General features: G+C 44.1%; 1 protein-coding gene across 1 annotated transcript in view; it reads left to right on the top strand.

Annotated features, from left to right (window-relative positions):
* LOC112072572 (DNA-binding protein SATB1-like) overlaps positions 1–19,252 on the top strand; it is a 25,860-nt gene extending 6,608 nt beyond the window's left edge. Inside the window, exons 3-7 of the mRNA XM_024139963.2 lie at positions 113–202; positions 604–834; positions 15,285–15,494; positions 15,676–15,717; positions 17,182–19,252. Coding sequence (XP_023995731.2) covers positions 113–202; positions 604–834; positions 15,285–15,494; positions 15,676–15,717; positions 17,182–17,772 — 1,164 coding nt within the window. The 3' untranslated portion in view covers positions 17,773–19,252. The remainder of the gene's footprint in view (positions 1–112; positions 203–603; positions 835–15,284; positions 15,495–15,675; positions 15,718–17,181) is intronic.
* The last annotated feature ends 1,426 nt before the right edge of the window (positions 19,253–20,678 follow it).

Below are 20,678 nucleotides of genomic sequence, written 5' to 3'. Positions count from 1 at the left end.
GTGCGTGCGTGCGTGCGTGCGTGCGTGCGTGCGTGCGTGCACGTTTGTCTGTGCTAATGTGTGTTCGTGTGTTGTTAAATCCCCTTTCTAAGGGTGGGACTAAACAAACATGTCTCTGTTTCCCCAGCAGCCCAGGAGAGAAGACTGTAACAACGTCAGACCTGAGGACTGGAACCCCAGAATCCCTGTGGGCATCTCTCCTGTAAGCAAACACAACAATGAACCATCTCTTTGTAACACTTTCACCGTTACTGTACTGTATCAATAACATTGCTATTCATGGTTATCGTAATAATGTATGTTGTGGCATTTTATGTATATTGTAGCATGATTTGCTCATAACAGTTTTAAAATTTAGATTTTTGTTTATAAATACTTATTTATGAGTAATTCAATTAATAAAAATGTATTTATTAATAGTTCATCAATTGTTTATTAATGCTTATTCGTAAAAGTTATTATAAAGCGTTACCAATATGTTATATTATATTTGTTAAGTGAAGTTAATTAGACAAATGATGAGTTGTATGAAACCATTTATTGTGAAATTGTCTCCCATGTTTTAAACCTAGTTCTCTTTCCTTCGTTTACCTATCTGGACAGATCCCCGAATCCAGAAAACACGGCAGCATCACCTTGTTTTCCAACCCTTTTGCTGACACTCCTTATCCTGCCCAGGTGAAGGCCTCGCCGCTCCCCAGCGAGTGGAACGGCAAGACGGAGAGCTGCATCCTCAACATCAACTCCTCCATATATGACGAGATCCAGCAGGAGATGAAGAGGGCCAAGGTGTCCCAGGCTCTGTTTGCCAAGGTGGCCGCCTCCAAGAGTCAGGTACAGATCCATACATTGACTTAGACTCTGGATGCCATTTTTGTACACACAACATACAGTTCTAGGCCACAGACCACTAAGAGCACAATTTGATACAGACACACAGACCTGCAGAACAACACCACATGCAATAAGTATTATTTTCCGCTTTGCCACGCAGTAGAAGAGGGTTAACAAAGAAACTGGTATCATTTTGGGAGAAATTGGCACTAAAAATGTAAAGAAAATGTTGAACAAAAGACTGTCTTAGGCTATATTATTGAGAACGTATGTTATTAAACTATTAGTTACAGTTCTGTGGATGATACAGCTTGAAATATAATGCATCAATATTTACAGAGATAATATTTTCATTTCCTGCCTGAACTTGTCGTGGAGACATTTTGGCTCCTTTCCAGTGTGGTTGATGAAACATTAGAAAACAAAATAATAAAACACGATATAAAACAGACATTCACCAGTTCAAAAACTGAAGCGCCACATTGTGCAACTCTCCTCTCTTCTCAGACTGGTGATTTATCGCCATAATGACATGTCTCCTTTATTGTGGGTTTAGCGAACAGCAGACAGTGTTTTAACACAAAACAAACCTGTTTATATTAGCTGTGCTCTGAATGACTCTCAGCTAAAGCCTGTTATCTCGCCCAGGGAACAACCCACTCGTTGAATACCGGTTTGTGTGAGCAAAATTACCATCAGTTTAACTCTTATTAAAACGAATTAAAGAAATGCGGAGCAAGCCGTTATTATTAAAGGTTTGATATATTGGTGGAGCACAGTTGAAAATGTTTCCACAATTGTTACTTGATGAAGAAAAAGAAAATAGATTAAACGGGCCAAATTATCTGGAAATATCTGTGGAGTTTTTTTTTTTTCTCGCTGATTGGCATGATTATAGGGGCAGATATCTTTGTTTTACCAAATTGCAGTTTGATGCACAAACCATTGTTTTTGTTCAGGAGTTCAAAGACTTTTGGAAGAGAAGAGAGAAGAGGGGGAGAAAAAATATCTCTTCTCAGATTATCGTTTGTGAGTGAACAGGTTTCCACTGTGTTTCTCCCCCCTCTCTCTCTCTCCCTCTCTCTCCCTCTCTCTCTCTCTCTCTCTCTCTCTCTCTCTCTCTCTCTCTCTCTCTCTCTCTCTCTCTCTGCGTCGTTCCTCTCTTCTCTCTCTCACTCGCATCTCTCATCGCGTCACCTTCATCATTCCCTCTCTCTATCTTCTCTCTTCTCTTGTCTTTCGTCTCACTTCTCTCCCATGTCTCCCCCTACTCCTCCATTCATGGCGATGGAGGCGGAGGGTGTGAATGTGAATTGAGCAGCAGATAAGAAGTGTGCTAATTATGCCTGTGAAAGGGGGCCTGGGAGAGCACTTATCTCTGGCTCCATCTCGTAATGGGCGCTCCCCGGGCAGCTGGTGCCCCTCCTGGCCCACACCACCACCAGGGGCAGTGGCGGCTCCACTCCGCACCAGGCCCAGACTCAGAACCAGAGACCCAGGCCCAGGCTCTGCACTTTAGCACAGTGGGGACTGCTGGTGCTGGGGTTGGAGGGCGAGGGAGTGAGGAGCTGGTGGTGGKGGRTGGTGKTGGRGGAWGGGTCCATCCATTGGKGTGCAGACTGGCAGGAGGAACGGGGGTTTGGGGGCGGGGGAGGCTCAGTCTCGATATGGAGGCTGGCACATGCGTGTCTGATTGGTGTGCCGTACCCCCTCTGCCCACTGCCATCCCGGCACAGTGCAGGAATTCTCGGTGGTCGCACGCTCGCATGTATGCAGCCCACCACCCTGRAAGAGCTGGCGAATGTTGGGGGGTTGAAAGACAGGAGAGCTTGGCTCAGGCAGCTATTGTGTGTGTCTGTGTGTGCGTTTGCCTCGTCTAGCCCCGCCCCTGTGAAAGATAGATAGAGCGAGGAGAGGAGGGGAAAGGAGAAGTGCGGAGACGAGGGGAGGAGATCTGAGAAGGGGAGCAGGGGGCTGTGGAGTGGGAGAGGGTGGTAGCAGTGGTGGTCCCCTGAGTGTGAGAGCTCTAAGCAGGAGTTTAGAGATTGGCTTACACTCCAGTGTGTGTGTGTGTGTGTGTGTGTGTGTGTGTGTGTTGTGTGCATGGGTGTGTTGCGTGGGGGATGGGGTTTGGAACACAGCCATCCCGTCCCCTCTCAGGGCTCGTAACCACAGCAGACCTCTCTTTCTGCCAGTCTTTAACTGGTACGTCTCTCTCTCATATTCACAGTAGCATTTCAATCACCTTTTTAACCTCAACATTTTGGGTGCAGTGAGTAAATACAATTGAAAATCTCCATTCCGCTGCTGGTTGACATCAAATTCAGTCATGCAGCCTACAGTATATCTTGAGACTACAGCCCATTTTGATTTATTTGTACAGCTATACATTACATTAAGATAGAATCCAATAACCCTTCATATTTCATTTTTTTGTCAAATTTCGTTCTAATCAAATTCAAAGTAGAGCCAACATTCATCTGTGGGAGATGTACTGTATACTAGTTTGAGCAGGTTGTTAGAGGGTAACTATAGTATTGAGGTAGCCTTTGTTGATGATGTAGCCTATTGGTTTGAAGCCAGCCACAGGAGACAATGCCGCCAGAATCCGCAGCTAGCATTAGGAGACGCCCCTTTAGTGATAGCGTTCGAAAAGATGGATGCTAGATTTTGATGAGAGCCCTTGTCAGTGCTAACAAAGCTGCACCGGTAGAGGTGGTAGCTAGCTAGCTATCTGTTTTAGCTAGTGAAATGGAGGCTATCCRTATTGGCTAGGCTAACAGAGAGGGTGTTTAGCTAGCTGTATGTTGTTGRCTGCTAAAGGAGYKGAAGCTAGCGATGGGWGGCTAGCGGTGGGAGGCTAGCCGTGGGGAGCCMCTRACATGGCTTTGGTGTCTAAACTGCCTGACACACATCCTGAGAGGGAGCTGTGATTGTCTGTATCAGAGTCCCTGCTGTCACACAACAAGCGATCCGGGAGCCCCTGTGCCACAGGGCTAGCTCTCATACCCCCCAACACACACACACAGAGTGACCAGTGGAATACAAAAAAGTAACGCCACCACCAAGTGCCTATCTCTCTCTCCCTTTCTCTCTCTCTCTGTCCCTCGTTCTCTCTCTCTCCCCTGGAAGAGGCTACGCTAATTAGCCAGGCTCTAATGAGACAGGACAGAATGGCACTGATCTGGTCCGCCGCGCGCCACCAGGGGGGTGGGGGGGGGGGGGTGCAGGGGCTGGGTGTGCCAATCTGTCACCCTGCGCCCGCCTGGCACGGAGCTCTCCGGGGGGGTGGGGGGAGGACACTGACTGCTAGTTGGTCTGGAGTGGAAAGGTGGAGAGTGGGGGAGAGAGAGGGGAGAGAGGAGAGCGGGTGGTGGAATTACTGGACCTGCCCCCCCTGCACTAATTTCTGAAATGATTCATATCCTGAGTTAGTGGAATCTGTGTTGTTCTTTTTTGACTTGGGACAGCGTTGAACGCTGTACATCCATCCCACTCATATGGCCCAACCACTCCTTAATACTCATGCTGGACCCCTCCCATCCTACCAACCTGTCAATCACATTCTCACCAGAAAGTTGGTTCTCTCTCTGCTGAGTCTAAGGGCAGATGTGAGGGGAGTGACATTTGGAACGTTGACTCACTGCTTTGACAGAATTGAATAATATCTGATTCTAGATCAGGAAGAACCTAGGAGAAAACTGGCATGACAACTAGTCATTGGAACTAGAGATAAAAAATGTGAGGTTTTATAACTTTGAAGTGTTTTTCCTTCATGGATAATATGACTTTGTGTGCTGTGTATAGGGCTGATCCAAAGTGATGTTATAAAATCACCTCCCAAAGTTTCACTTCTGTTTCGTGTGAGTGCAAGGCCACAGACATATATCTCCATTGTTGTTTACAGACTCCGGATTGTCTCCCTGCGAAGCTGAGGCAGATTAGAAATGAGAGAGCATCACCAAAAGGGAAATAAAGGCCATGACTGTTTATTAATTGATTTATTTATTTATCCAGTTGCTGGTATTAGGTTCCGGGAGAAGAGTGGCAGATCCTCTATATTAATAAAAGACGATTTCTTGAACCGGAGACCCAGATGTCTGGATAATTAATTGTGTGATGAATTATCTCGAAAAGGCAGTTCCTTTCTCCCCTTGAAATGAGCATTGTAATTTTTAATGGACAGAGGAATCACCACCAGCATCTAACCCCACTGCCCTCTCATTTCATCACCTCCTCTAACCCCCCCCCCCCCCCCCCCCCCCACCACTCACCCCCACTGAGCATTGCACATACCCTCTACTTGTACTACTCAACTGTCTGTTCTCTCTCTCTCTCTCTGTCTCCCTCTCTCTGCCCTTTTGGCCCACCTCTACCCACACCACTGTACCTACCCCATCCCCACATTCCACCCCCGACATTTGCCCCCCGCTGTCCCAGTCTGAGGTAGCTCTCACCCTCCACGCCCCGTTGCTTCTTCCTTCCAGGCCGGGCTAACAGGTGTGGGGAGAGCCTCGCTCCAGCTCCAGCCCTTTCCACTACTCCTCTGACAGACCACACAGGGCTTGTTCTGAGGCCCATTTCTGGCTAATCTGATCAGGCAGGCAATACGCCGGGAAAAGCCCTTTAATGATCCCCCTAATTACCTCAGTCAATTACCAAACTGTATTATAGACTCGGGGAAAATATATCCATTAGGGTGCCCCCTGTGGGAGTTCCCCCCCGTGCGCACCGATGTCACGCGCCGGCGCGCCCCACGCTTGTAATGAATTTTATACACACGCAGGAATGCACAAGGTCGCACCTGCAGCCGGAGCGCGCCCGACCGCCGCGCTAATCAGATCTGTCATAATTACCATTCTGCATGCTTCTGACACACGCGCGGGAAATATTTCAACTTAACTACACCACTCGTCCGGCAGATGCGAGTGGGGATGTGTTAGTCTGTGTTGTGAGAGACATGAGACGAGAAGAGAGACAGAGACGGAGAGAGAAGAGGACGAGAGACGAGAGGAGTAGAGTAGAGAGGGGAATTGCATGGGAGACATTACTATTCGAATGCTTGTGTGCTCCCGCTTTCTATTTCTCTATCTCTCGCTCTCGTTCTCTTTCACTCTCTCTCTCTCTCTGTCTCCCTCTCTCTCTCTCTCCTTCTACTTGTTTCTCTTCAGACCCTGTCTCTCACCTCTCTCTTACTACGCACATGATTCCACAAAGTAGACTTCTCATACTGTATAGCTATGACTTTCCACATCAGTTCTCATTTCATACAGAGGGTTAAGACGTCCCTCACATCTCATACATATAATTCATTGAGACCCTTGATTTTGACCAAAGTTCCTATTTGGAGATTTGAACAAATTTAACAGTCCCTTCCATCTGACAGCAAACATGTAGACCAATTACAGATGCGGCGTTAGCTGTTAGCTGACATACACAATTTGCAGGTTTTCTGCTATTTTAATCCATAATTCACTAAGATCAGCCATGATTTATCAGCTTAGTTATGCTCTGATATTAGCAATTAAACTCCAGCTTTGAATTAAATGTCACTCAAGTGGTTATAATTGATGGAATCACACTCCTCGTAGGTGATTGGTGTGTTCCTAATTCAGATGCTGTTTAGCTCTGAAACTTCCTTCTTCTCTCTTCCTCTTTTGTGAGTTAGTGGTCCTTTGTGCATTCATTCACTCTCTTACTTGTTCTCCTGTTTCTGTAGCTGCCTCAATACTGTTGTAGACTCCATAGAAGATGTAAACAGAGGGATACTATAATGTTGAAGAGATTTTACTGTACTCTCTCTCTCTCTCTCTGTGTGTTTAATAGTTATCAAAACCAGAATAGCTTGATTGATTTTTTTCCACAGTCAACTGAACCTGCCTCCTAATGTTTGACAGAGAGACCCGGCATACAACATAGTGATTTGTTTTGTCATTTTGTAGCGTGGCAGAGCAGAGCACAGATGTGTCATGTTCTGTATTTCAGGATTGTGACATTTCATTGACCTGCTCTGGTCGTTCTGTCCCAGTTCGAAGTGTTCCCGTTTTAGGAATTCATACTGCAACTGTGGCAATCTGTGACGATGAACCGATTGCCATTGTTCTGAGAGTAAATGCTGAGAAAGAGAACGTTTCCTGCACAATCATGCTTTCACTCCACAGCATATGTGCAATGTAGATGTTCCAGTCTGCTATTGTTGACAACTGGCGCATTGTGATGCGAGAGGGCATGACCTTTCACTCAGTAAACGCTGATATCACATTTCCCAGTTGGTGTCTTTGACATCATGTATCTTCCACTGCGGGTCTGAAATGTGTCGGTCAAGACTTCCCATGTTGCAATTTGAAAATGAATGCAGGGAAACAGGTTTCCTTGTTTGTTTCAGATTGAGCAGATGTGGGTATGTATGCATACTCTACTATTGACATTCCTGCAACGGGGTTAGGTAACCAATCTGGCAACCGATTCGAAGTAATTCCACTTTGACAAGACATTAATGCATGTTTTTATGTAGCTACAGGTTAAACTCTGTATAAATGTCCAAAATAAGGGATTGAAATTGCAGGTGACATTATATTCTGTTGAGCAATATATTTCCTACTAAGGATTCACAATTTGACTGGATTGTTTTGTGTACAAATCCTTCAACACAAATCATCACTTTTCATTCCTTGTTTCTAAAGCGTGTTAATTGATAGATTCATTCTATAGCACAAATGCTCGTGGACGGTCAGGCCCCAGTCCAATGAGTTCTATTGCAGGGAGTCAGATGGTTGACTTATGAACAGTCAAGAGTATTACCATGTATTACCATGCGCAGAACAATCCCCTGCAGGATCAGTGAGTAAAGCCCAGGAGCTGAGCTCTAGACCAGGTGGAAATAATGTAATGCTGCACATAGACATCTGCATGAGCTCTTTCACGGTTCACTCTACTTGTGTTACCATTGACTTAAGGTGAATCCTGAAAACAATTGCAAAACATGCAAAACAATAGCTGTATACTTACGTTGAGGAGTTTACCACAAGAGTCACAGGCTTCATCAATAAGTGCATACAGTGCATTCGGAAAGTACTCAGATCCCTTGATTTTTTTTATTTAATCCATTTTAGAATAAGGCTGTAACATAACAAAATTTGGAAAAACTGAAAACTTTAGCACTGAAGACGATGTCTTCCCCACAGTTACTACATATCCAAACCAAAAAACATGTATAGTTGAAGTCAGAAGTTTACATACACTCAGGTTGGAGTCATTAAAACTCATTTTTCAACCACTCCACAAATTTCTTGTTAACACTATAGTTTTGGCAAGTCGGTTAGGACATCTACTTTGTGCATGACACAAATAATTTTTCCAACAATTGTTTACAGACAGATTGTTTCACTTATTATTCACTGTATCACAATTCCAGTGGGTCAGAAGTTTACATACACTAAGTTGACTGTGCCTTTAAACAGCTTGGAAAAAAAAAAAAAAATGATGTCATGGCTTTAGAAGCTTCTGATAGGCTAACTGACATAATTTGAGTCAATTGGAGGTGTACCTGTGGATGTATTTCAAGGCCTACCTTCAAACTCAGTGCCTCTTTGCGTGACATCATGGGAAAATCTAAATAAATCAGCAAAATAATTGTAGACCTCCACAAGTCTGGTTCATCCTTGGGAGCAATTTCCAAACGCCTGAAGSTACCACGTTCATCTGTACAAACAATATTACGCAAGTATAAACACCATGAGACCACGCAGCCATCATACCACTCTGGAAGGAGACGCGTTCTGTCTCCTAGAGATGAAGGTACTTTGGTGCGAAAAGTGCAAATCAATCCCAGAACAACAGCAAAGGACCATGTGAAGATGCTGGAGGAAACAGGTACTAAAGTATCTATATCCACAGTAAAACGAGTCCTATATCGACATAACCTGAAAGGCCGCTCAGCAAGGAAGAAGCCACTGCTCCAAAACCGCCATAAAAAAGCCAGACTACAGTTTGCAACTGCACATGGGGACAAAGATTGTACTTTTTGGAGAAATGTCCTCTGATCTGATGAAACGAAAATAGAACTCTTTGGCCATAATGACCATCGTTATGTTTGGAGGAAAAAGGAGGAGGCTTGCAAGCCGAAGAACACCATCCCAACCGTGAAGCACGGGGGTGGCAGCATCATGTTGTGGGGGTGCTTTGCTGCAGGAGGGACTGGTGCACTTCACAAAATAGATGGCATCATGAGGTAGGGGAAATTATGTGGATGWATTGAAGCAACATCTCAAGACATCAGTCAGAAAGTTAAAGCTTGGTCGCAAATGGGTCATCCAAATGGACAAAATGGCTTAATGGCTTAAGGACAACAAAGTCAAGGTTTTGGAGTGGCCATCACAAAGCCCTGACCTCAATCGTAGAGATGATTTGTGGGCAGAACTGAAAAAGCGTGTGCGAGCAAGGAGGCCTACAAACCTGACTCAGTTACACCAGTTCTGTCAGGAGGAATGGGCCAAAATTCACCCAACTTATTGTGGGAAGCTTGTGGAAGGCTACCCAAAACGTTTGACCCAAGTTAAACAATTTAAAGGCTATGCTACCAAATACTAATTGAGTGTATGTAAACTTCTGACTCACTGGGAATGTGATGAAAGAAATAAAAGCTGAAATAAATAATTCTCTCTACTATTATTCTGACATTTCACATTCTTAAAATAAAGTGGTGATCCTAACTGACCTAAGACAGGGCATTTTTACTCTGATTAAATGTCAGGAATTGTGAAAAACTGAGTTTAAATGTATTTGGCTAAGGTGTATATAAACTTCTGACTTCAACTGTATTGCCTACTGGGCCAGAGTTACCGCTTTCAAGAAATGGGACACTGACATGGACACAAGAAAGCCCGCTACGACCTCCGACGAGACATCAAACATGCAAAAGGACAATATAGGAGGAAGGTGGAATCCTATTACACCAGCTCCGACGCTCGTTGTGTGTGGCAGGGCTTGCAGACGATAATGGATTGCATAAGGAAACGCAGCCATGAGTTGCCCAGCGATGCAGAACTCCCAAACAAACTAAATGCCTTTTATGCTCGCTTCGAGGAATATAACACTGTGCCTTGCGTGAAAGTTGCTGTTTTTCCAGATGACTGTGTAATCTCGCTCGCCGTGGCCTATGTGAGAAAAACGTTTAAACAGGTTAACAGTCACAAGGCCTCCGGGGCAGACAGAATACCAGGGCACATTCACAAAGTACGCGCAGACCAGCTGGCAAGTGTTTTCACTGACAATTTTAATCTCTCCTTGTCCCAGTCTGTAAACCCAACATGTTTCAAGCTGACCACCATTGTCCCTTTTCCCAAGAGCTCCAAGGTACCCTGCCTAAATGACGATCGTCCTGTCGCACTCACATCTGTAGTTATGAAGTGCTTTGAATGGCTGGTCATGACACACATCAACACCATCATCCCAGACACCCTACACCCACTCCAATTCACATACCCCCTGGGACTGAACTCCTCCCTCTGCAACTGGATCTTGGACTTCCTGACGGGCTGGCACCAGATGATGAGGGTAGGCAACAACACCTCTGCCACGCTGACCCTCAACACTGAGGACCCTCAGGTGTACGTGCTTAGTACTGTACTCCCTGTTCACCCATGACTGCATGGCCACGCATGACTCCAACACCATCATCAAGGTTTCTGACAATACGACGGTGGAAGACCTGATCACCGACTGGCTGCATCACCGCCTGGTATGGCAAATGCACCGCCCTTGACCGCTAAGCCCTACAGAGGCTGGTGCGGACAGCCCAGTTCATCACTGGGTCCGAGCTCCCTGAAATCCATGACCTCTGTATCAGGCGGTGTCAGAGGAAGGCTCGAAAAACGGCCGAAGACTCCAGCCACCGAAGCCATAGACCGTCCGGCAAACAGGCTCCAAGACAGCTTCTACCCCCAAGCCGAAGACTGCTAAATAGCAAGACTGCTAAATAGTCAATGAATGGTACTTGAAGTATCTGCACTGACTCTATCTTGCACTGACACTCTACATTGACACTCCCACACAAAAAACCACGGACATTCAACATACAATAAATACACACACATACATAACAAATAGACGCATACATACACAACACAAACACACATACATACACATTACACACACACACACACGTTTATACTCATCATATGGTGCTGCTGTTCTTTATTTTACTCTTATTATTATCTATCCTGATGCCGAGTCACTTTACCCTGCCTTCATGTACATATCTACCTCAAATGCCTAGTACCTCTGCACATTGATCTGGTACTGCTACTTCCTGTATATAGCTCCATTTTTGTGTATTTTATTTTATTCCTTGTGTTACTATTTTATTTTATTTTATTTTTTTAACGTGGCCAATGTGACAAATACCATTTTATTTTATTTTATGTATTTGTACTACTTACTCTACTTTTAAGTGCTTCAAAATCTTTACTCATTGTTTTATTACGGAATGAGTGAGACGGGTAGAAGGAATCCCAACTCTATTCAGCACTGTGAATGCATGCTAAGAGTGTAGGATTTTTCAGGATGGCCACATGGTAGCTAGACCTCCAGTTCCCCCGGGGAAGAATGGTTGAGTTCAATTAAGGGCCTCGACCCCATTTCCCCCTTGTTCCCCCCCTCTCCTCTCTCCACGCCAAGACTATTTGAATAGGCGCTCGGACCTGCCTTATTTGCATATTAAGATTTCCTCACACACACAAAACATTGGGTCCGTTTTCCACAGAAATGTTTTGCTTATTGTTGCGGGAGATTCTCATATGCTGAACATCAAGCAGGTTGGTATTTCCCGTCAACAGATGGGCATGGTGCCGTATTTACAACCGAGTGATGGTAACTGTGTGGGGTGAACGCGCTCTAAGGTGACGCTCTTGCAGAGGAGAAACAGGTTTGAACATACCGTGTTATCAGCTGCATTTATCTGCATAGCATTGTCTGCTAGTGGAGCTGGGCCCTATGCCAGGTTTAAGGAGGGAAAGACAATAATGCTTTGTCTCTCCTACTTTTTATTTCTCTCTCCCTCTCGGACAGAGATGTGAGTCTGGCTGGCTCTCTGCAGCTCTCAATCCCTCCTCTGACAAGTTCCTCAAGTCCAGCCACAACAATGGATCGCAATCTTTTTCTCCCAACTGTAACAGATGTTTTGCTTCTACAAGGTCAAATGTGCTTTTGTTTCAGTGTAGACAATTATTGTATAAAGCACCATATTCAATTTGATTGTGTTATAATCCCCCCACCCCCCACCCCACCTAACAAAAAGAGAATCACAGTTGATGGACATCTGCCGGCTTATTTTTCGGTGGTGGACTGATGGGGCTCATAATGACCAAATGAGATTAGAGATAGGTGTTGGCCCTGCCGTGTGACTGTGGAGGTAGGCCTCTCTCTATCTCTCTCTCTCATCTCTCTATTTCTATCTCTCTCTCTCCATCTCTCTTTTTTCCATGCAGGGTTTCACAGCAGAGTGTTGTTTATTGATGCAGTAGTGTGCGTCCATGTTGTGGAGGGAGAAGGGAGGGAGGTGAAGGGAGAAGGGAGGGAGGTGAAGGGAAGAGGGATGGGCGTGAATACCGGGCTGTTCCCTGACAGAGCAGGCCTATGCTCTCATTGGCAACTTGTGGCTGCCACAGACACACACAAACATGGTACGGTGTGCCGCTGCGTAGTTGGGTGAATCTTGCGCATGAATTCAGCATTGTGTTGGGAGCGAAATAATTAAGAATGCCCAGTTGCTATTTATACTGTGCTAAACAATGGGAGCTCTGCTGGGCTGCGTGAGGCCTGCTGCTGATGAGTATATTACTCTGTCATTCTGCACCTCTTGACCCCCTCAGCCCGTGTGCTGACGGTCAGATTGGACGAAAAAACAGGCAGGGTGGTCACTCTCCTCACCTCTCCATTCTCCATGCTAATCATTATGAATAATACATTTTTATTTATAGAGAGCTCTTCACTAACTCTGAGAGAGTTCGAGGTAGTTCAGAATTGGTGAGCAGTGTAAGTACAGCGTATTCAAACASTGTTGTTAGGGGGGAAATGAACAATATGGACGTAGTACACAGAGCAACAGAGATGTTTGGTTCTTATTGTAAGTGCCTGTTTCAACACAGTAACACAACATGCATTGTGCTGCCAACCTAATAACTATTACACCAATTGATGCTGCTTATACATTTCTGCAAAGTCTATGTAAAGCTTCGAAAGTCTGCACAATTTCAAATAGAAGTTGAAACAATGGTTAAGTCATAGATATGATAGTAAGCTGGAACACCATTTTGGATTTTTCCACCATGTCACATTGTCATTGTGATTATTAGACAGAAATCCTCACTCCAAATGAAGTTTTCACATCACGTTTTTTTTTACCTAAACCAAGTTTTTTCCCCCCTGAGTTTGCTGGCAAGAGAGCCAAGTGCCACCTCCTCTGACCAGCTCTCACACCTCTCTTTCTTCCCTCAATGCTTCTGCCAGGCCTGTGGAAGCAATGCAATTAGACAAACACAAACACGACTTCAGCTCTTTAAACCACCAGGGAAAACGCTGACTGCCCACTTGTGTGAGGACGACTGAGGGAAGCTGCCATTTTGACATTAGCTACACTTTTGTGATAATCTTATCAGTTTTTGCGTACATGTTAAACTTCTCTGCGCCAAACTTCCTTTACTTTAGTCGTACAACATTCTATCAACGAGCTTTCAGCAAAATATGAATAGCATAGTGACAACATATTAAGACTTTACCTCTTGTTTTTACTGTAGTTATTTTGAACTAGCTAGTTCATTTATGGATTCTATGGGGTCATGTTGGCCTTTGTTTGACTGACCTTAGTACTTTGGTTTTATCCTGACTAGTTTGGTGAGTGTTTGACGTTGGATTACTTCATCGTGCCCTTGGTTCTAGTGTGGTTCGAGTTCTGTCTGAAGACGAGTGCATGTGGGGGGTTCCTCAATAACGAATCAGCGGAAACGAAGACATCAAGTGTACGCCGTCAAATCCTCTGCATTGCAAACTTAAAACAGGAAACAATAAACGTGGCAGAAGAACAAGGTCGGCACGCAGCTTTAGGTCCCTTCTAACTCCTCTCTCTCTCTTCTTTTTCTCTCTCTTCACTCTCTCTCTCCCCTGTCCTTCTCTCTCTCTCTCTCTTCCTATTCTGTCCCTCCTCGTCTCCCTCCCCTTGCTCCCGGCTTTCTCCAAAACCCTCCTGGTGTTTGATGTGGCTTAGGGGATGGGGTGAACAGGGCAACAAGAAATGTCTGAGTTATCTCCTTGCATGCAGTGTAGTTGCCTGGCTCTGCCCCTGATATGGTTTGTGTTTGTGTGTGTGTACGTGTTACGTGTGTGTGGTTTGTGTGTTGTGTGTTGTGTGTGGTGTGTTTGTGTGGTGTGTGTGTGTTGTGGTGTGGGTGTGTGTGACCAGGCACAGTGTAATCCTGTGGAAATGAAAGGTGCTGCCGCACACTGGCTGGGAGATTACAGTACTGCTCTGTCACGCTGCCAGGACAGACTACCGGCTGAACAGCTTCATCGCTCTCCCTTCTCTCCTCTTTAACTCCCTCTCCCCTCCCTCGCTCTCTTTCTCTCTCTCTCACACACACTCACATTCTCGCCCTCCCTAAATGAAGCTGCTTTCCCTCCTTCCCTCCCTTCTGCCCGTTACATCTCTCTTTTAGCCACGGTCATTTAAAATTCCCTATTTTTCTGTCTGTTTCTCTTCCTTCCATTCTCTCTGTGTCTCTTTCTCCCTCCCTCTCTCTCTCTCTCTCTCTCTCTCTCTCTCTCTCTCTCTCTCTCGCTGGCTGGCTCCCTCGTTCTCTACTCTTCATCTCACACAATTTTTTCTCACCCTCTGCTTCAGTTCTGTCATGGTGATCACCCCCCTTCCCGGCCCTCACACGGCCCAGTTGAGTTCCCTCCACATCCAGTGCTGTATAACTGAGTCACAGGACCTCATCACAGAGCTCCATAGATGGGCTCGGTCTCTACCGTACTGTACCGCTCAGCTGCACCCACACAGTCACACACACAAGCTTCCTTTGACTGGGGCTTCTCAGATACATGCTCTGTGTAAATTAATATTGTGTAGCTACAGTCCTCTATGGCCCACAGTCCCATCTCTCATGGCCCTCTGCTGGGCTAGAGTATAATGTTTCCTGTAAACTGTTAAATGTGTCCTTAATTTTGTGCTACATAGAATGAATACTACATACATGTGTATGTTGTCATACCTAATGGTCCCATAATGTGTTCTTTTGCTGCTTTTCGAATTGTATTATATTGGCATGTTACAGGAATGGGCTAAAATGTATAGCTAAGGGTATACTCTCCGCCCCTGGTTAGGGTTTCTTTCTGTGTGAGTACAGCAGTTAAAGTGGAGGGTTAGGCTAAACCTCTCTCGTTTCCTTTCGGTAAAGGGCTGGCTGTGTGAGCTTCTGCGCTGGAAGGAGGACCCCAGCCCGGAGAACCGTACGCTGTGGGAGAACCTGTCCATGATCCGCCGCTTCCTGAGCTTGGCCCAGGCGGAGCGTGACGCCATCTACGAACAGGAGAGCACGGCCGGCCAGCAGCAGCACCACGCCGACCGTCCCCCGCACACAATGCACATGTCCACTGACCCCATGCAGGTGAGGAGGCAAAGACGTGCACATTAATACATACATGCACACACACAAGCGCATAATACACATAGACATGTGCATACACACATACACACACGTACCTATGTGCAGTGGACACGCATACACATCCATTGGAGATGAGAGGAGATACACACACAGACACCAACTCTGATGTCTGTACCCACAGAACCCAACTCTGATGTATATGTCCCACACAGATCCACTACAGGTGAGAGAGAGAATTTGTATTCTTTCATTTCTGTTGTGATTTCAAATAAGCAACCAGTATTATCCCTTAGTTTTACATTGTAATTATCTGGTGTTCGTAATAACCAGCAGTAAGGGGACATTTCTACAAATTATCTCTATTAATCACAAACATAGTAATAGTCAAAGTTTGTGTTTTTGATGAAATACTTTTTAAATTTACTCTTATTTTTAACTTATCTAAGTTTTATTTTTAAAAGGCAGCTTGCAAATGAACACAAAAACCTGAGACCCACTTTAAACTTTTACAATTGTGAATTGTTAACATAAATACTGAATGGCTGATCAGTTATTTTGTTAGCCAGAAACATATAAAAGCACCAGTGTAGAAATACCAGAATCAGATTTTTCTCATCGAGCCTAATATCAGATTAAAAAAGTGAAAAGAAATGACCAATTTGGGATACTTTGCAGAAAAGTAAACCGCCTAATGAAATAGAAATGTTTTGGCTTCCCCCAGAAAATGTCTCCATACTGTTATAAATGCATAGGAGGAACTACTGACCACTTGCAATTCCATAGTGCTTATTGGTTTGGCGATTAAACCTCTGTCAACACAGGTCAGTCTAATTTATTAACAAAGCTTGTTCTCAGATAGAACCTGTTTGCCAAAAGCAGTGATTCACAGACGGGAGAGAAAGCTTCCCTTAATTAAAGCTTCCCCTATATGTGGGATGTTCTTGTTGTAAAAAAATGGGATCTTTTGGTGTGAAATATGTGCAGCTTAGGGCCGTAAGCTATCTTGTAAAGTGCTGTGTTAATCTAAACTTCATTACCAAACTCCAATTGGAAGTGAGTCCTGGACTCAGGGGAAAAAAACTGTGTGTGTTCAATAGAAAAGCACGAGTTGCCACACAACCCTCTCTCCACGCTAACAATGAGACATTTTAGGAGTAAGTGGTCATGTGTTTACAAACTAGCGGGATACTTGACGGCAAAGCAAAGCCATCGTGTAGCATTCTTCCTCACACCCATATGGCAATCGGCGCGATCGCGTTTTGAATTGTACACACATTGAGTTTGTTTATCGTGGTCTGGCAATATATTTGAAGGGGGGCCTGATAGGAGCTCGACAGTACCAACCAGAAACGGAAAGTTTTCCGTGTGAAATTCTCGGCGTCTCAGTGTCTTTGCTACGGTTTGCATGCGTGGGTGTATGTTGTGTGCGCGTGCAGGTTTGTATGTGAGTACTGGTGCCTCTACCCCACAATGAAAGACACAATTTCCACATGAAAAAAAATCTTTCAAGGACTAATACATTCAATAAGATATTACATGGAATTCCTCCAGCCGAGCGCCTGATCTGTACACAGTGGGCCCATTTTTCTACACAACTCAATTGAGTTGAATTAAAGGCGTTATTAAGTCGTCGATAAGTGTTCACTGATAACATCCTGTCTCTTGTCCCCCCCCTTTCCCACTACAGTCTCAGACCCATCAACCGCCACAGCAGCAGCACCAGCCCCCCATGTCCCTCCAGCACCCCTCCCAGCCTCCACTGTCCCAGCAGCCCATGCAACAGCAGCAGCAGCAACCACCCATGGGCCCCCGGCTGCCCCCTCGCCAGCCCTCCACCGCTTCCCCGGCAGAGACAGAGGACGAGGGCCGCGGCGGCGGGGGCACCAAGGCTCGCTCCGGCGGGGGCAAGATCTCCCACGAGGCCCTAGGCATTCTGCAGAGCTTCATTCAGGACGTGGGGATGTACCCAGACGAGGAGGCCATCCACACCCTATCGGCCCAGCTGGACCTACCCAAGCTCACCATCATCAAGTTCTTCCAGAACCAGCGCTTCTACGTCAACCACCTGGCCAAGCCGCCCAAGGAACCCAGCAACAGCAGTAGCAGCAGCCCGGCCTTTGAGGAGGAACTGTCGGAATTCAGGGAGGGCAGCGCCGAGCTGCTGAAGGAGCTGGAAGAGAATACACAGACCAACAGCACCATCTTCTCCATCAAGATCGAGGAGCACCTGGCCCGCGCCGAGGCCCTCTCAGAATCTGACCACGAGGCCAAGGAGTAGAGAGAGCAGCCCCCAGTCTGAACACTGTGCTGAAAGAGTAGTGTTGCTATACACACAGAGACTGAATGCAATGCTAAAGGGTAATGGTCTGGCTAGCGCAGTGCGGACGCTGCGAGAGAAAAGAGTAGTGTTTTTATCAATACAGAGTCTGGACTCTATGCGTACGATTAGCGTTTATATATCAATGCAGACTGAAAGGCTACGCAACGCTAGCATTCTCACACTGGAACCCCCCCATTTCCACAGACTACAGTAATACGAATAAGTATTGCTTTTTCTGATTTTGTAAAACTTGTATTATTCACTGTAAAGACTGATGCATCATTTAAATAACCTGCACAAAAAATTATTCWAAKTATGTTGCCGTGGATATTTGCTGACTGCACTTAATGTCTGTTGTTTTACACTGATTTCCTTTCTTTTTGAGCTACTGATATTATAATAAAAAGCCCCCATGGAGTTTGATAGGACTTTGATAGGTGTTTACGTATGTGGTGTCAACTGGATTTTTTCAAATGCATATGAAATCGAGGAACAAGTGGATGACAAGGCCTTAATGATGAGGTACTAAGTCTGGAAGCCTGCTGGCAAATTAGTTATTCTTTGAAAAAGCGAAAAACATGACGGTGATTACGGATCACTCAAACTCTGGAACGCAAACCGCACCCCAGGTGCGTCGCCGAGAATAGCTCAGTCGTTACATATTATTTGTTAGGAAGAAATATAAATATATATATAGACATTATATTAACTGTAAAAAAAAAAATACAGTCTTAAAGAAACTATGCCAATAAATGCCTTGTACTATATGGCACTGCCGATTAGATTATTTTGCAAAACCTTTGTCACTGTAACTTTTTGAATCAGCCACACACAGTTTAAAAATGTGAATCACAAACTCTGTTTTTTGTTGTCTTCTACATTATTTATTTGCAGTTCATGCAGTGTTTCTGATGTAATTACTTTTTTGGAAAGTTTGTTACATAGCGCTTTTTTTTTATTTTAATGATCCTTTTCTATTTATAAATGTAATTTTGATGGGCAGTAAAAACAAAAAGTGTCTTAACGTTTTAAATAGAAAATGTGCTTTAAAGGTTGCCTATAAAAGTGCTGTATGTCAAGCAACTCATGCTACAAGCTTCACAATTAATGTTGTATGCAATTTTTACTATCATGCAAATAAGCTTAGGTAAATTACTAACCTATAGAACACCTTAGAGAGAAAAACATATGCAATCTGTGTGAATATCGATGTCTGCAATGTGTCTTCCTTTGGTTAACAATCCAATTCAAGCTATTCCTGTATAAATATCCTGTATACATTTTTTTTTCTTTTTTATGAGTTTATTTCAATGAGAACATCAGTTATTTTGTTACAACTGACTGTTTTATAAGTGTTTCTCGGTTTCTTTATGCAGAAATTGTCTAACTAGGAGTGGTTCTTTATTGTTAATTACACAATTAAACTGTTTGTATTGTACCCCAGATTCTTGCCATTCATGTGACCACGCTACTTGCACCTATAGAACAAGGTTTCACTTACCATATTCAACAGTATGTATCAACATATAACGACTTTTCAGTGAAATTAGTTTATTTTTTATCCTAAAAAGTGTAATACTTGTAAGTATCACAATTTATAATTGTCCTTTTTTTTTTTTCTATGCAAAAGTTAACACTTTTAACAATATGTGCATATCCAGTACCTTTGAAAACCACTGTACATGAGCTCCACTCTTGCATCTTTTATCTTGATACTCTCCTGAGAATCTGAAGTAGCTGTGAGACCTGAAAAATAAATACAAGTGGGATGTTAATTCCTGTGCTAACGAAGCCCTCTACAGGGAGATAACGTGTCAAAACAGCACAGGCTCCCTGACCTCTCTCTGAACCCCAGGTGAACTCAGGTGTCTGTCTGCTCCACACAGAAATTACCTTTACCTGTTAACACCGTCGGATATGTGCCAGCCAGTATGGGCTGGATTCCCTCGAGGTTTTGCTCTTTTTCTCCTTTTCAAAATAAAGGCCAGTGTAACATTGTGCGTGTTTGAAGCAAAGGAGGAGAAATGCACAGATTCTTGAATCACATTTTCACATAAGGGGATTGATTCTAAGGGGTTCAATCACCAGAGATTTGAGTTCTTGAGCACTTTAGGTTATTTACAATTCAAGAGGAAATGGTCACAGTCGTTTAACATACACTGTACACTCTTAGAAGAAAAGGTGCTATCTAGAACTTAAATTGTTCTTCGGCTGTCCTATAACCCTTTTTTCTAAGAGTGTACATACCAGGGTTGGGATCAAATTGGAATTATGTTACAAATGGCTCTAATTCCAATTAGAATCTTGAATTTGAATTTAAATTTGAATTGGCCACACTCCACATGAAGCAGAATTTGAATTGAATTAAAGGAAATATAATTTAATTTAATTAGATTCAATTAAATTCAAATGGCTCATTTATCACCATAGAATGTTTATTTTGACATAATGTATGGTTACCAATAACATGTAGCAAAAGGTTGAAACATTTAAATACACTTGTTTGGAAATATTCTAAGATCATGTTGTGGGTTGTCTATAATAATTCATAATTCCCTTAAAAATATGTTTTTTTTAAATGTCTGAAAAAATGAATTTCCCAGAATGCATTAGATCAAACACTGCAGCATGGAAGGGAACGTTACCTAACATCTCATGACAAAGAAAAATACTGTTTTGCTTCTGTCTAAATGTCAACTGAAAAATCACATTTACATAAGTATTCAGACCCTTTGCTCAGTACTTTGTTGAAGAACCTTTGGCAGCGATTACAGCCTTGAGTCTTCTTGGGTATGACACTACAAGCTTGCATACCAGTATTTGGGGAGTTTCTCCCATTCTTCTCTGCAGATCCTCTCAAGCTC

The sequence above is a fragment of the Salvelinus sp. IW2-2015 genome, unplaced genomic scaffold (genome assembly GCF_002910315.2).
Source record: "Salvelinus sp. IW2-2015 unplaced genomic scaffold, ASM291031v2 Un_scaffold1963, whole genome shotgun sequence".
Taxonomy (NCBI): Eukaryota; Metazoa; Chordata; class Actinopteri; order Salmoniformes; family Salmonidae; genus Salvelinus; species Salvelinus sp. IW2-2015.
Note: the sequence above shows the minus strand (reverse complement) of the source record. Positions and strands in the feature narration are given on the sequence as shown.